The 16357-nt window shown below is 41.5% G+C and overlaps 1 protein-coding gene across 1 annotated transcript in view; it reads left to right on the top strand.

Moving 5' to 3' along the window:
• Positions 1-2450, top strand: part of ZPR1 (ZPR1 zinc finger) — a 65307-nt gene extending 62857 nt beyond the window's left edge. The window contains exon 14 of the mRNA XM_053691380.1: positions 1161-2450. Within this exon, the coding sequence (XP_053547355.1) occupies positions 1161-1298 (138 nt within the window). The 3' untranslated portion in view covers positions 1299-2450. The remainder of the gene's footprint in view (positions 1-1160) is intronic.
• The last annotated feature ends 13907 nt before the right edge of the window (positions 2451-16357 follow it).

Raw genomic sequence — 16357 nt, 5'->3', positions numbered from 1 at the left:
GATTAGTTAAGGTTTACCATCACTTTATAAGTATAGACTTGTAGAAAAGCTATGTAAATAAAACCAGCAGAAGACATTACACTTGCATGAGAGAATAAAATGTTAATTTTCAATTGTACTCTAAGTATTGAGCTTTTATTTGCAGAGACAAGATAATATAGGAAGTGATAAGATAAGATAAGGATTTCTTAACACCTTATGTTGCTTCAAGGGTGACAGACAAGAGGAAGTTAGGGGACATGGGGTATGTCCCTCCCCTGCAGGTGACACAGTAATACAGACAGGAGGGAGCTATAGGACATGGGGTATTTCCCTCCTTGCAGGTGACATAGGAGAGAGCTATAGGACATGGGGTCTGTCCCTCCCCTGCAGGTGACACAGTGATACAGACAGGAGCGAGCTATAGGACATGGGGTCTGTCCCTCCCCTACAGGAAGGAGCTATAGGGCATATATGGTTTCTCTCCCCTGCAGGTGACAGGAGGGCACTTTAGGACATGGGGTCTGTCCCTTCCCTGGATGTGACAGACAGGAGCGAGCTTTAGGACATGGGGTTTGTCTCTCCCCTGCAGGTGACACAGACCCGAGGGAGCTATAGGACATGAGGTCTGCCCCTTCCCTGCAGGTGACACAGGAGGGAGCTATAGGACATGGGTTCTGTCCCTCCCCTGCAGGAGACATAGTGACACAGACAGGAGGGAGCTACAGGACATGGGGTTTGTCTCTCCCCTGCAGGTGACACAGACCCGAGGGAGCTATAGGACATGGGTTCTGTCCCTCCCCTGCAGGTGACACAGGAGGGAGCTATAGGACATGGGTTCTGTCCCTCCCCTGCAGGTGACACAGGAGGGAGCTATAGGACATGGGTTCTGTCCCTCCCCTGCAGGAGACATAGTGACACAGACAGGAGGGAGCTATAGGACATGGGGTCTGTCTCTCCCCTGCAGGTGGCACAGACCGGAGGGAGCTATGGGACATGGGGTCTGTCCCTCCCCTGCAGATGGCACAGACCAGAGGGAGCTATGGGACATGGGGTCGGTCTTTCCTGTGCAGGTGATACAGACAGCAGGGAGCTATGGGGTCTGTCTCTCCCCGCAGGGTAATGCAGTGACACAGGAGGGAGCTATGGAACATATATGATTCTGTACATTGTCATTGCAGAATGTGTTTGCTCCGGAAGAGGATCCTGAGATGACTGTAGAAAACTACGATCGAACATTTGATCAGAACGAGGACCTTGGTCTTAATGATATGAGGACAGAGGGATATGACAGCTGTGAGAAGACCATACAGAGCTAATGCAGACATCGGAATCTGTCTGAGTGGAGGGATGCAGGATCCAATATTTATTTAATATGTGACCCCCATGCCGTGTATGACAATGCTATTCGTACACTGTATGTTTACTCCCCCTGGAGAGCTGATCTGGTCATATCCCAGGGTTCTTATTCACTTGATCTGCGCAGATACTTTGAGGTAAATGTGTTTCAGCTTTGAAGATCAGATTTGCTGTTTCATAGGTTCCCACTGGTTTACCAAACTGTGCCTTTATAATCTGTTAAAAGCCAGAGCTGTCTACCAGCACCTTGGTTATGAGAGGTAGAAGCTAACAGTTAAATGGCCATGAAGTGTCTTGTGCTGAGAAACAAAACGTCTGTTTGTTTGTTTTTTCTCTATAATCAGATACTTATTTTTCTATTGGACAATATGAAAAGTCAGCGATGTGTAGTGATTAAACATCTGGGGTCACATATAGTTGCATTTACGTTTGAGATCAAATGGAACGTGTATATAGGAAATACAAGTAGCTCTTTTTATGCGCAGTAGGGTGTTATCTCTTCACCTTCGCTTAGGACCAGACATATTACTAATGCTTAATATCATATTCAGCTACTCCTGTTACAAGTAAGCAGCAGTGTCACACAAAGAAAAGAGAGCTAAAATGTGTAAAACCAAAAACCTATCTAGACTGTATCTAACAGCTGATTGCTTATGTAGTAAGGAGCACACGCAGCAGAGATGGGGACTTCTAGAATTACACGTGAAAGCTTGTTCCCCTGATCCAGTGCCGTATGACTCCTGTAATCGCCACTGTCTGCTGGAATATATCACCATCTGCTGCTCTTACAAATCACCAGAAATCATCCATTTGTAGAAACATTTTAAATACATTTTGTTTTGTTTTTTTCAATCTCCCAGTTATGTGATTGTTCAGTTTGAAGAGTATATTCTAGGCTGTCCCTGAGCAGAAAACAATTTCCAAGCTTGGGTTTTTATTCATTTTATTCATAAGGGGCTAGGGCAGTTATGGAATTCTGTTTAGTTTCACTGTTAGGTTATGTTGGCTCAACATGATGTAACTGGGAAGCCCCTTAGTACAGAATGCTCATATATGTAGAGCAAATCCAGTGAGCTTTTTGGATTTCAATAAAATACAAGCCTTATACCATCTCTTACAAGTGTCTGTGTATTTTCTGAGCTTTCAATGTTGGTCTTAATTTGGTGTAAAATCAGGTTGCCTTTTCGTTTGTGCATCATCTGGGTTTAGGCAATCTAACTGAAACAGGCAATCGCTAGTAATGAAATTAGTTTATTCTTTAGATGTGAGTACACAGGCAATTATACATTACCTTTTTATATACAGAGCTACAATCTAGAAATGAAAAAAAAAAACAGATTAAGAAATTAGACTGAACAATACAACCTTATACATGAGGGTCCTGTTCGGAAGAGCTTAGTCTAGAGGTACAAAATGTGTTTCTTTCATGTAATTAGCAAGAGTCCATGAGCTAGTGACGTATGGGATATACATTCCTACCAGGAGGGGCAAAGTTTCCCAAACCTCAAAATGCCTATAAATACACCCCTCACCACACCCACAATTCAGTTTTGCAAACTTTGCCTCCCATGGAGGTGGTGAAGTAAGTTTGTGCTAGATTCTACGTTGATATGCGCTTCGCAGCAGGCTGGAGCCCGGTTTTCTTCTCAGAGTGCAGTGAATGTCAGAGGGATGTGAAGAGAGTATTGCCTATTTGAATACAATGGTCTTCCTCTAGGCTAGGGGATCTATTTCATAGGTTCTCTGTTATCGGTCGTAGAGATTTCTTCTCCTACCTCCCTTTTCATATCGACGATATACTCTTATATACCATTACCTCTACTGATTCTCGTTTCAGTACTGGTTTGGCTATCTACTATATGTAGATGAGTGTCTTAGGGTAAGTAAGTCTTATTTTATTATGACACTCTAAAGCTATGGTTGGGCACTTTATTTGTAAAGTTCTAAATATATGTGTTTAAACTTATATTTGCCATGATTCAGGATAATCAGTATTCCTTATTTCAGACAGTCAGTTTCATTATTTGGGATAATGCATATGAATAAATATTTTTTTCTTACCTTAAAAAATTTTCAATTGACTTTTTTCCCTGTGGGCTGTTAGGCTCGCGGGGGCTGAAAATGCTACAATTTATTGCGTCATTCTTGGCGCAAAAATTGTCATTTCCGGCGCCCTAATTTACCTTTTTTTTTGCGCCAAAAATGTGGGCGTCGTTTTTTTCAGCGTCACAGGATGTGGCGTCATACTTGGCGCCAAAAAATATGGGCGTTGTACTTGGCGCCAATAATGTGGGCGTCATTCTTGGCGCCAAAAAATGTGGGCGTCATTCTTGTATCCACCTTTTTTTCACATTATTTCAGTCTCATTTTTCATTGCTTCTGGTTGCTAGAGGCTTGTTCATTTTGGCATTTTTTCCCATTCCTGAAACCGTCCTTTAAGGAATTTGATAATTTTGCTTTATATGTTGTTTTTTCTATTACATATTGCAAGATGTCTCAACCTGACCCTGGATCAGAATCTACTTCTGGAAAGACGCTGCCTGATGCTGGTTCTACCAAAGTTAAGTGCATCTGTTGTAAACTTTTGGTAACTGTTCCTCCGGCTGTAGTTTGTGATAACTGTCATGATAAACTTTCTAATGCAGATTGTGTTTCCATTAGTAATAATCCATTACCTGTTGTTGTTCCTTCAACATCTAATGTTCAGGATGTCCCTGTTAATGTAAAATAATTTGTTTCTAAATCTATTAGGAAGGTTCTGTCTGTTATTCCTCCTTCCAGTAAACGTAAAAGGTCTTTTAAAACTTCTCATATTTCAGATGAATTTTTAAGTGACAGCCATCATTCTGACTTATCTGTTTCTGATGAGGATCTATCTGGTTCAGAAGATTCTGCCTCAGATATTGACACTGATAAATCTTCATATTTATTTAAGATGGAATTTATTTGTTCTTTACTTGAAGTGTTGATTGCATTAGATATGGAGGAGTCTAGTCCTCTTGATACTAAATCTACTAAGCGTTTAAATAAGTTTTTTAAACCTCATGTAGTTATTCCAGAAGTTTTTCCAGTTCCTGATGCTATTTCAGAAGTAATTTCTAGGGAATAGAATAGTCTGGGTACCTCATTTACTCCTTCTCCAAGGTTTAAGAAATTGTACCCTGTGCCATCTGATAGATTAGAGTTTTGGGACAAAATCCCTAAAGTTGATGGGGCTATCTCTACTCTTGCTAAACGTACTACTATTCCTACGGCGGATAGTACTTCCTTTAAGGATCCTTTAGATAGGAAACTTGAATCCTTTCTAAGGAGATCTTATTTATGTTCAGATAATCTTCTTAGACCACTATTTCTTTGGCTGATGTTGCTGCAGCTTCCACTTTCTGGTTGGAGGCTTTAGCGCAACAAGTGTCAGATCATAATGCTTATAGCATTGTTAAACTTCTTCAACATGCTAATAACTTTATTTGTGATGCCATTTTGATATCATTAGAATTGATGTCAGGTATATGTCTTTAGCTATTTTAGCTAGAAGAGCTTTATGGCTTAAATCTTGGAATGCAGATATGACTTCTAAGTCAACTTTGCTTTCTCTTTCTTTCCAAGGTAATAAATTATTTGGTTCACAGTTGGATTCTATTATTTCATTACTGGGGAGAAAGGAACCTTTTTGCCTAACCAGCCCCCAAGTCCACATGAAGGTGCGGCCCTCATTCCAGCACAGCTGGTAGGGGGCAGGTTACGATTTTTCAAAGATATGTGGATAAATTCTATTCACAGTCTTTGGATTCAGAACATTGTTTCACAAGGGTACAGAATAGGTTTCAAGGTAAGGCCACCTGTGAGGATTTTTTCTCTCTCGCATTCCAGTAAACCCAGTGAAGGCTCAGGCATTTCTGAAATGTGTTTCAGACCTAGAGTTGGCTGGGGTAATTGTGCCAGTTCCAGTTCTGGAACGGGGTCTGGGGTTTTACTCAAATCTATTCATTGTACCAAAGAAGGAGAATTTCTTCAGACCAGTTCTGGATCTAAAAATATTGAATCGTTATGTAAGGATACCAACATTCAAAATGGGGACTATAAGGACTATTCTGCTTTTTGTTCAGCAAGGGCATTATATGTCTACAATAGACTTACAGGATGCATATCTTCATATTCCAATTCATCCAGATCACTATCAGTTTCTGAGATTCTCTTTTCTAGACAAGCATTACCAGTTTGTTGCCCTTCCGTTTGGCCTAGCAACAGCTCCAAGGATCTTTTCAAAGATTCTCGGTGCCCTTCTCTCTGTAATCAGAGAACAGGGTATTGCGGTATTTCCTTATTTGGACGATATCTTGGTACTTGCTCAGTCTTTACATTCTGCAGAACTCATATGAATCAATTTGTGTCGTTTCTTCAAAGACATGGTTGGAGGATCAATTTACCAAAGAGTTCATTGATTCCTCAGACAAAGGTAACCTTTTTGGTCTTTCTAATAGATTCAGTGTCCATGACTTTGTCTTTAACAGAAAAGAGACGTCTGAAGTTGGTTTCAGCTTGTCGAAACCTTCAGTCTCAATCGTTCCCTTCGGTAGCTTTGTGCATGGAAATTCTAGGTCTCATGACTGCTGCATCGGACGCGATCCCCTTTGCTCGTTGTCACATGAGATCTCTTCAGCTTTGTATGCTGAACCAGTGGTGCAGGGATTATACAAAGATATCACAAATAATATCCTTAAATCCCAATGTTCGATCTTCTCTGACTTGGTGGTTGAATCACCATCGTCTAATTCAAGGGGCCTCTTTTGTTCGTCCAACCTGGACTGTAATCTCAACAGATGCGAGTCTTTCAGGATGGGGAGCTGTATGGGGATCTCTGACAGCGCAGGGGGTTTGGGAATCTCAGGAGGCAAGATTACCAATCAACATTTTGGAACTCCGTGAGATTTTCAGAGCTCTTCAGTTCTGGCCTCTTCTGAAGAGAGAATTGTCTATTTGTTTTCAGACAGACAATGTCACAACCGTGGCGTATGTCAATTATCAGGGTGGGACTCACAGTCCTCAAGCTATGAAAGAAGTATCTCTGATACTTGTATGGGTGGAATCCAGCTCCTGTCTAATCTCTGCGGTTCACATCCCAGGTGTAGACAATTGGGAAGCGGATTATCTCAGTCGCCAGACGTTACATCCGGGCGAATGGTCTCTTCACCCAGAGGTATTACTTCAGATTGTTCAAATCTGGGGACTTCCAGAAATAGATCTGATGGCCTCTCATCTAAACAAGAAACTTCCCAGGTATCTGTCCAGATCCAGGGATCCTCGGGCGGAAGCAGTGGACGCGTTGTCGCTTCCTTGGAATTATCATCCTGCCTATATCTTTCCACCTCTAGTTCTTCTTCCAAAAGTGATTTCCAAAATTCTAATGGAACGTTCGTTTGTACTGCTGGTGGCTCCAGCATGGCCTCACAGGTTTTGGTATGCGGATCTCATTCGGATTGCCAGTTGCCAACCTTGGACACTTCCGTTAAGACCAGACCTTCTATCTCAAGGCCCTTTTTTCCATCAGGATCTCAAATCATTAAATTTGAAGGTATGGAAATTGAACGCTTGATTCTTAGTCATAGAGGTTTCTCTGACTCAGTAATTAATACTATGTTACAGGCTCGTAAATCTGTGTCTAGGAAGATTTATTATCGAGTCTGGAAGACTTACATTTCTTGGTGTTCTTCTCATAAATTCTCCTGGCATTCTTTTAGAATTCCTAGAATTTTACAGTTTCTTCAGGATGGTTTAGATAAAGGTTTGTCTGCAAGTTCTTTGAAAGGACAAATCTCTAGCAATCTTTCTGTGAAATAGAACAGAAAGAGCAATCTTCCTGATATTCATTGTTTTGTACAGGCTTTGGTTCGTATCAAACCTGTCATTAAGTCAATCTCTCCTCCTTGGAGTCTTAATTTGGTTCTGAGGGCTTTACAGGCTCCTCCGTTTGAACCTATGCATTCTCTGGATATTAAATTACTTTCTTGGAAAGTTTTGTTCCTTTTGGCCATCTCTTCTGCTAGAAGAGTTTCTGAATTATCTGCTCTTTCTTGTGAATCTCCTTTTCTGATTTTTCATCAGGATAAGGCGGTGTTGCGGACTTCATTTCAATTTTTACCTAAGGTTGTGAATTCTAACAACATTAGTAGAGACATTTTTGTCCCTTCATTGTGTCCTAATCCTAAGAATTCTCTGGAGAGATCTTTACATTCTTTGGATGTAGTAAGAGCTTTGAAATATTATGTTGAAGCTACTAAAGATTTTAGAAAGACTTCTAGTCTATTCGTTTTCTTTTCTGGTTCCAGGAAAGGTCAGAAAGCTTCTGCCATTTCTTTGGCGTCTTGGTTAAAGTCTTTGATTCATCATGCTTATGTGGAGTCGGGTAAGTCCCCGCCTCAAAGGATCACGGCTCATTCTACTAGGTCAGTTTCTACTTCCTGGGCTTTTAGGAATGAAGCTTCTGTTGATCAAATTTGCAAAGCAGCAACTTGGTCTTCTTTGCATACTTTTACTAAATTCTACCATTTTGATGTTTTCTCTTCTGAAGCAGTTTTTGGTAGAAAAGTACTTCAGGCAGCTGTTTCAGTTTGACTCTTCTGCTTATAATTTCAGTTTTTTTCATTATTAAGATTAAAACTTTTGATTTGGGTTGTGGATTATTTTATCCCTCCCTCTCTAGTGACTCTTGCGTGGAAGTTCCACATCTTGGGTATCTGCTATCCCATACGTCACTAGCTCATGGACTCTTGCTAATTACATGAAAGAAAACATAATTTATGTAAGAACTTACCTGATAAATTAATTTCTTTCATACTGCCAGTCTTATAAGCAAGCACACGTTTATACACCTACACTTAAAGCAAGTGTATCATTTCTTTGGCTATAAATACGTTATTAGCGCTAATTCTTCTGTAGAGCAGAACCACATTAAACATAACAAAGGTACAAAAAAAACCTGTGCGTGAAGTAAATGTAAATCACAACCTGTCTGGTAAAAACGTGCACCCTTTGTGTTGCATATGTTGTGCTATCAAATGGGTTTCTTTTCCTTGCCTTACAGGACCCTCCTATGTGCTTCCTTTGGAAGGTAATTGGCTAACTCTTCAGTTCACATGGTCCTAGTCATTATTAGAAGTTATCTACTCCACAGTGATTTTTTTCCCTACAGAATATGGATCTGAGGATCCCACCTTTCGCACATGTACTCCTTCACCCCCTTCCTCAGGATCCGATCCCTCAAGCCTCAGAACGACAAACAATACAAGCTTTGAGTTGGATAGTTTCTCCGGATATGATAACTTTGAAAAAGACCCTATCATCATGCATGGATGTGCTATCCTAGAACTAATTCAGTTTACACTTGCAAAAGCAATACTTGATTAAACATGTTTTGTGGATTCCTTAACACTCTTCAGGTGTGATTTCACATCCTTTACCAGCTGCAGGAAATTATGGTTCACTTCAAAAGTTCTTGATATTTTCTGCTCTGTATATAAAGAGGAGCAGTTGACCTTTTCATGCAAACAATGTTTTTAGCACTTAGGTAAAATGTTTAAATGTAAAGTGAAGCTAACAGGAATTGCCCTGGCATCTGTTGCTATATACCATATAAAAAGGTGATTTATGCAGAGCAAGAACAAGCACTATATTAGAACAGAGAACATTTTTAGGAAATATTACTTTAAGGACAACTCATAGGAAGCCTTTCTTTCCAATGGCATGGAGAGTCCATGAGTCCATTCAATTACTGTTGGGAATTCAGCTCCTGGCCACCAGAAGGAGGCAAAGACACCCCAGCAAAGCTTAAGTATCCCTCCCACTTTCCATAATCCCCAGTCATTCTTTGCCTCCGTACAAGGACGTGAACATAGTGCTCTAAAGAAAAAATGAACTAAGTCCTTTAATGGGTAGCTTCCCTTCAAGTAGGACTAGGGAAATGCTGTGTCCATGTAATCCTCTTTAGTAAGAGTTTTGGTAGCTGTTAGATGCTGGATGTCGCAGGGAGGCTTCACTGTCCTCTCCAGCAACCTATGCTAACCCCCCTACCCGGCAAACTAGGGTTAGTTACTCTGTTTTACCTCTACTTCAGGTCCCTGTAAGGATGATTATTCTACTGTCAGACCTGGAACTGGTGTGAAGAGTGAAGACTTCTATCGGTGAGTCCCTGTATCCCTGCCCCTATGGCCTGTGGTCTAATTGTTGCTTGATTGAGGGTAATGTCATAGTTAACATTGAATAATTCTCACTGTTTTTTAATGAGAATTACAATAGACTTGCATCTTATATTATGAAGTTAATGGAGGTTTACCTTCATAAAGTTATTCATCCAACCATATATGTATGTGATGTCATTTTAGTTTATTTCTTTCTGATGACACAGTTAGTCCACAGATCATCTAATTACTATTGGGGAATATCACTCCTGTCCAGCAGGAGGCAGCAAAGAGCACCACAGCAAAGCTGTTAAATATCACCTCCCTTCCCTCCAACCCCAGTCATTCTCTTTGCCTACGTTAGAGCAAGGACGTGGTAAAGTTAGGTGTTGGAAAGAAGATTCTTCAAGCAAGATTTTATTTTTCAGCAGTGCAAGATTGTTCTGCTTTGTCCTAGGGTGTAGCCATAGTCCATATCAGTCTCTTCAGTAGAGCAGTGGTGGCTTTCAATAAATGGGAACTTGTGGGGTACAATCCTCACTGCGCCTCCCATTTATTTAATGCTGCCCTAATTGTGCAAGCCTGAGTAAGATTACTCAGTCTTTGGTTTTATCCACAGGTCCATGTGAGGCAACTGGCCTCTTGAACCTAGTGAGCTGCCGTGCTGCCTGGCAGAAATCTAAAGGTAAGTGCTAACTTTTTTTTTTTCTGGGACACATTGCAGAAAATAAAAGGATGGCACTTTAAAATATGAGTGGGACAAGAGACATTCACCTATTGCTAGGGGGATCATTTTATTATTGGCAGTAATAGCAGGCACTGGGGATGAGGAGATTTATGAATCAGAGGTGGTGTTTTTATTGTTACTTTACTCCCTGCGGCTTTAGTAATACTTTTAGCCGATCGGGAGGTTAACGTTGTAACGCCCACGATGGGCGGGGTTAGCTGAGGCGGCATTTTCTGTTGCGCGCCTTTTCTTTTACAAAGATATGACGAGTCCACGGATTTCATCCTTGTGTGATATTAACCTCCTGCTAACAGGAAGTGGCAAAGAGCACCACAGCAGAGCTGTATAAATATAGCCCCTCCCTTCCCCTCCACCCTCAGTCATTCTCTTTACCTGTGTTATACTAGGAAGAGGTGAAGTGAGGTGTTAGTTTTAGTTTCTTCAATCAAGAAGTTTTTTTATTTTAAATGGTACCGGTGTGTACTATTTTCCTCAGGGGGTTATGGAAGAAGATTTCTGCCCTGAGGTTGATGATCTTAGCAGCTGTAACTAAGATCCACGCTGGTTCCCACAAGACTTCTGAAGGTAACACATGAGACATCTTCAGTGTGGAGACCGGTTTCATGCTACAAGCAGCATTAAGGTATGTGCAGCCTTTTATTTCTGAGGAGACTTGTTATATCAGAATGGCTGGCATTTATTTCCCTGTATGGGAATGGGGCAAGCAGTAGACCTGTTATACAGAGGGGAGTTACTGGAGTCCCTTGATTTTTATTTTCTTGCAAGTTGACATTATAAGGGCAGACACTATGGGAGAGGCACAAAGAAAAACGGTTTATAGAGTTTTTATTTTTGCATGTAACCAGTGCTTACTGGGATGTATTAATGTAAATACTGAATCCTCTGATGTTTTATTAGCTATTTCCGATGTACCCTCACAGTGTTCTGAGTTGGGGGTCAGGGAGTTGCTGTCTGAGGGAGAAATTTCAGACTCAGGGAATGTATTACCTCAGACAGATTCGGATGTTAGTTCCTTTAAATTTAAGCTTGAACACCTCCCTCCGCCTGTTACTTCGGGAGGTTTTAGCGACTCTGGATGATTGTGACCCTATTGTAATACCACCAGAGAAATTGTGTAAAATGGATAAATATCTAGAAGTACCTACTTACACTGATGTTTTTCCGCTTCCTAAAAGAATTTCGGAAATTATAAAAAAGGAATGGGATAAACCAGGTATACCGTTTTCTCCCCCTCCTAATTTTAAAAAAATGTTTCCCATATTAGACACCATTCGGGACTCGTAGCAAACGGTCCCTAAAGTAGAGGGAGCAATATCTACCCTGGCTAAGCGTACAACTATACCCATTGAGGACAGTTGTGCTTTCAAAGATCCGATGGATAAAAAATTAGAGGGTCTTCTAAAGAAATTATTTATTCATCAGGGTTTTCTTTTACAACCTACGGCTTGCATTGTTCCAGTTTCTTCAGGATGGTTTAGATAAAGGTTTGTCTGCAAGTTCTTTGAAAGGACAAATCTCTAGCAATCTTTCTGTGAAAAAGAACAGAAAGAGCAATCTTCCTGATATTCATTGTTTTGTACAGGCTTTGGTTCGTATCAAACCTGTCATTAAGTCAATCTCTCCTCCTTGGAGTCTTAATTTGGTTCTGAGGGCTTTACAGGCTCCTCCGTTTAAACCTATGCATTCTCTGGATATTAAATTACTTTCTTGGAAAGTTTTGTTCCTTTTGGCCATCTCTTCTGCTAGAAGAGTTTCTGAATTATCTGCTCTTTCTTGTGAATCTCCTTTTCTGATTTTTCATCAGGATAAGGCAGTGTTGCGGACTTCATTTCAATTTTTACCTAAGGTTGTGAATTCTAACAACATTAGTAGAGACATTTTTGTCCCTTCATTGTGTCCTAATCCTAAGAATTCTCTGGAGAGATCTTTACATTCTTTGGATGTAGTAAGAGCTTTGAAATATTATGTTGAAGCTACTAAAGATTTTAGAAAGACTTCTAGTCTATTCGTTTTCTTTTCTGGTTCCAGGAAAGGTCAGAAAGCTTCTGCCATTTCTTTGGCGTCTTGGTTAAAGTCTTTGATTCATCATGCTTATGTGGAGTCGGGTAAGTCCCCGCCTCAAAGGATCACGGCTCATTCTACTAGGTCAGTTTCTACTTCCTGGGCTTTTAGGAATGAAGCTTCTGTTGATCAAAAAGAGGGTCTTCTAAAGAAATTATTTATTCATCAGGGTTTTCTTTTACAACCTACGGCTTGCATTGTTCCAGTAACCACTGCAGCAGCTTTTTGGATAGAATTAAGGCTCTCAAGCTAGCCATTTCTTATATTACTGATGCTGCTTTTTCAAATTGCTAAATTAGCGGTGAAAAATGCAGGATTTGCTATTTTAGCGCGTAGAGCGTTGTGGCTTAAATCTTGGTCTGCTGATGTGTCATCAAAAACTAAGCTTTTAGCTATCCCATTTAAAGGTAAGACCCTTTTTGGGCCTGAATTGAAGGAAATCATTTCTGACATTACAGGAGGTAAAGGCCATGCCCTACCTCAGGATAAGTCTGTTAAGATGAGGGGTAAACAAAATAATTTCCGTTCCTTTCGGAACTTTAAAGGAGGACCCTCCGCTTCCTCTTCTTCCACAAAGCAGGAAGGGAACTTTACCCAATCTAAGTCAGTCTGGAGACCCAACCAGAACTGGAATAAAGGTAAACAATCCAAGAAGCCCGCTGCTGCTACTAAGACAGCATGAAGGGGCGGCCCCCGATCCGGGACCGGATCTAGTAGGGGGCAGACTCTTTCTTTGCCCAGGCTTGGGCAAGAGATGTTCAGGACCCCTGGGCACTAGAAATAGTGACCCACGGTTATCAATTGGAATTCAAGGACTTTCTCCCAAGGGGGAGATTTCATCTTTCAAGATTATCTGCAGACCAGATAAAGAGAGGCGTTCTTATGCTGTGTAAAAGACCTTTCTTCTATAAGATACGAGTCCACAGATTCATCCTTTACTTGTGGGATATTCTCCTCCTGCTAACAGGAAGTGGCAAAGAGCACCACAGCAGAGCTGTCTATATAGCTCCTCCCTTGACTCCACCCCCAGTCATTCTCTTTGCCTACTCTAAGTAATAGGAAGGGTAAAGTGAAAGAGGTGATAAAACGTTAGTTTTTATTTTCTTCAAAAAAGACTTTTTTTATTTTAAACGGTACCGGTGTGTACTATTTTCTCCCAGGCAGCAGATGGATGAAGACTTCTGCCTGGTGGCTGATGATCTAAGCAGTTGTCACTAAGATCCAGAGAAGTTCCTACAGAATGGCTGAGGAGTACTTAAACTTCAGTGTGAGGAACGTTTTTCATGCTATAAGCCGTGAGGTATGTTCAGTCATTTTTTCCGGAGAGACTGTGTTATTTCAGAATTGGCTGAGAGTATCCCCATGAGGGGAAGGGTAAGCAGTAAACCTAAAGTATACAGAGGGGTATTACTGGACTTGCATATGATGTTTGTGGGCAAACGTTTTCATGACTGGGAGCTCTGCAGATAACGTTTTTTATGAAACAGACGTTTTTTTCAACTTTATTATGCATAGAGGGTACACATGGCTTCATTTATGGGTATATGAACCCACATGGCTAGGTTTTAGACCGCTCTGGGGCGGTCATTTTGGGCTGTGAGACATCGAGTGTGATGGGCGGGGCCTATGTTCACGCCTCAGTTGCGCACTTTTTCCCAGGCAAGCAGCAAGCTCCAACTCCGGTGGGCGTTTTAGAGCAGTATTGGGCCTAATCGAAAGGTTTAATCCGATTTTACAGACCCCTGAGGACAGGTAGGCGCCACAGCAGGGCTGTGGCGAGGTGCAGGGGGTGTTTTTATTGACATTAACGTTTTTATAGCATAACGTTTTTTTGGTAAGGGTTAAGTTTTCCTTTCCTTGTGGGGCAAACTTAGCTGTCAAGCTGGGATGCTTTTATCATAAAATTGGGATAATTTTATCGTTTTAAAGCAGTTTTGGAAAAATTTGTATGCTTTTTTTTCTCAAAGGCGCAGTACCGTTTTTTAAGATTGTTTTTTTTCCCCCACTGAATAAAGTGTTTTCAAGCCTGTTTGTGGTCATTACTAGCCTGTTTAACATGTCTGACATTGAGGAAAGCCAATGTTCCATGTGTTTAGAAGCCATTGTGGAACCCCCACTTAAAATGTGTCCCTCATGTACTGAAAGGGCCTTACATTGCAAAGAACATATTTTAGCTGATAAAAGTATGTCTCAGGATGATTCTCAGTCAGAAGAGAATCAAGTTATGCCATCTACTTCTCCCCAAGTGTCACAACCCTTAACGCCCGCCCAAGCGACGCCAAGTACTTCTAGTGCATACTGAGTACATACTGAGCCCTCTGACGCCTTATTGGCTATCTCCGATGTACCCTCACAATGTTCTGAATTGGGGGTGGGGGAATTGCTGTCTGAGGGAGAGCTTTCTGATTCAGGAAAGATGTTCCCTCAAACAGACTCAGATATGACGGTCTTTAAGTTTAAACTTGAACACCTCCGCTTATTGCTCAGGGAGGTTTTAGCGACTCTGGATGATTGTGACCCTATCGTAATTCCACCAGAGAAATTGTGTAAAATGGATAGATATTTAGAAGTCCCTGCTTACACTAATGTTTTTCCAGTCCCTAAGAGGATTTCGGACATTGTTACTAAGGAATGGGATAGACCAGGCATTCCGTTCTCTCCCCCTCCTAATTTTAAGAAAATATTTCCCATATCTGACACCATTCTGGATTCGTGTCAGACAGTCCCTAAGGTGGAGGGAGCTATTTCTACCCTGGCTAAGCGTACAACTATACCTATTGAGGACAGTTGTGCTTTCAAAGATCCTATGGATAAAAAATTAGAGGGTCTGTTAAAGAAATTGTTTATTCATCAGGGTTTTCTTCTACAACCTATAGCGTGCATTGTCCCTGTAACTACTGCAGCTGCTTTTTGGCTCGAGGCTCTAGAGGAGTCTCTTAAGGTTGAGACCCCATTAGATGATATTTTAGATAGAATTAAGGCTCGCAAGCTAGCTAATTCTTTTATTACAGATGCCACTTTTCAAATGGCTAAATTAGCGGCAAAGAATTCAGGTTTTGCCATTTTAGCGCGTAGAGCGTTATGGCTTAAGTCCTGGTCTGCTGATGTGTCCTCAAAATCTAAGCTATTAGCTATTCCGTTCAAGGGTAAGACCCTATTCGGGCCTGAACTGAAAGAGATCATCTCCGACATCACTGGAGGTAAAGGCCATGCCCTTCCTCAGGATAAGACCAATAGAATGAGGGCCAAACAAAATAATTTTCGTTCCTTTTGAAACTTCAAAGGTGGTCCCTCTACCCCCTCCCCTGCCACAAAGGAGGAGGGGAATTTTGCTCAATCCAAGTCAGTCTGGAGGCCTAACCAGACCTGGAATAAAGGTAAACAGACCAAGAAGCCCGCTGCTGCTACCAAGACAGCATGAAGGGGCAGCCCCTGATCCGGGACCAGATCTGGTAGGAGGCAGACTTTCTCTCTTCGCTCAGGCAAGAGACGTTCAGGATTCCTGGGCTTTAGAAATCGTGACCCAGGGGTACCATCTGGAATTCAAAGATTCTCCCCCAAGGGGGAGATTTCATCTTTCACGTTTGTCTGTAAACCAGACAAAAAGAGATGCGTTCTTACGCTGTGTAGAAGACCTATATACTATGGGTGTAATCTGCCCAGTTCCAAAAGGAGAACAGGGGCAGGGGTTTTACTCCAATCTGTTCGTGGTTCCCAAACAAGAGGGAACCTTCAGACCGATTTTAGATCTCAAAATTCAAAACAAATTTCTCAGAGTCCCATCCTTCAAGATGGAGACCATTCAGACAATTTTGCCAATGATCCAGGAGGGTCAATATATGACCACCGTGGATTTGAAGGATGCGTATCTTCACATTCCTATCCACAAAGATCATCGCCAGTTCCTCAGTTTTGACTTACTGGACAAGCATTACTAGTTTGTGGGCTTTCCTTTCGGGTTGGCCACAGCTCCCAGAATTTTCACAAAGGTGCTAGGGTCCCTTCTGGCGGTTCTAAGGCCGCTGGGCATAGCAGT

The sequence above is a fragment of the Bombina bombina genome, chromosome 8, assembly GCF_027579735.1.
Source record: "Bombina bombina isolate aBomBom1 chromosome 8, aBomBom1.pri, whole genome shotgun sequence".
NCBI lineage: Eukaryota > Metazoa > Chordata > Amphibia > Anura > Bombinatoridae > Bombina > Bombina bombina.
Note: the sequence above shows the minus strand (reverse complement) of the source record. Positions and strands in the feature narration are given on the sequence as shown.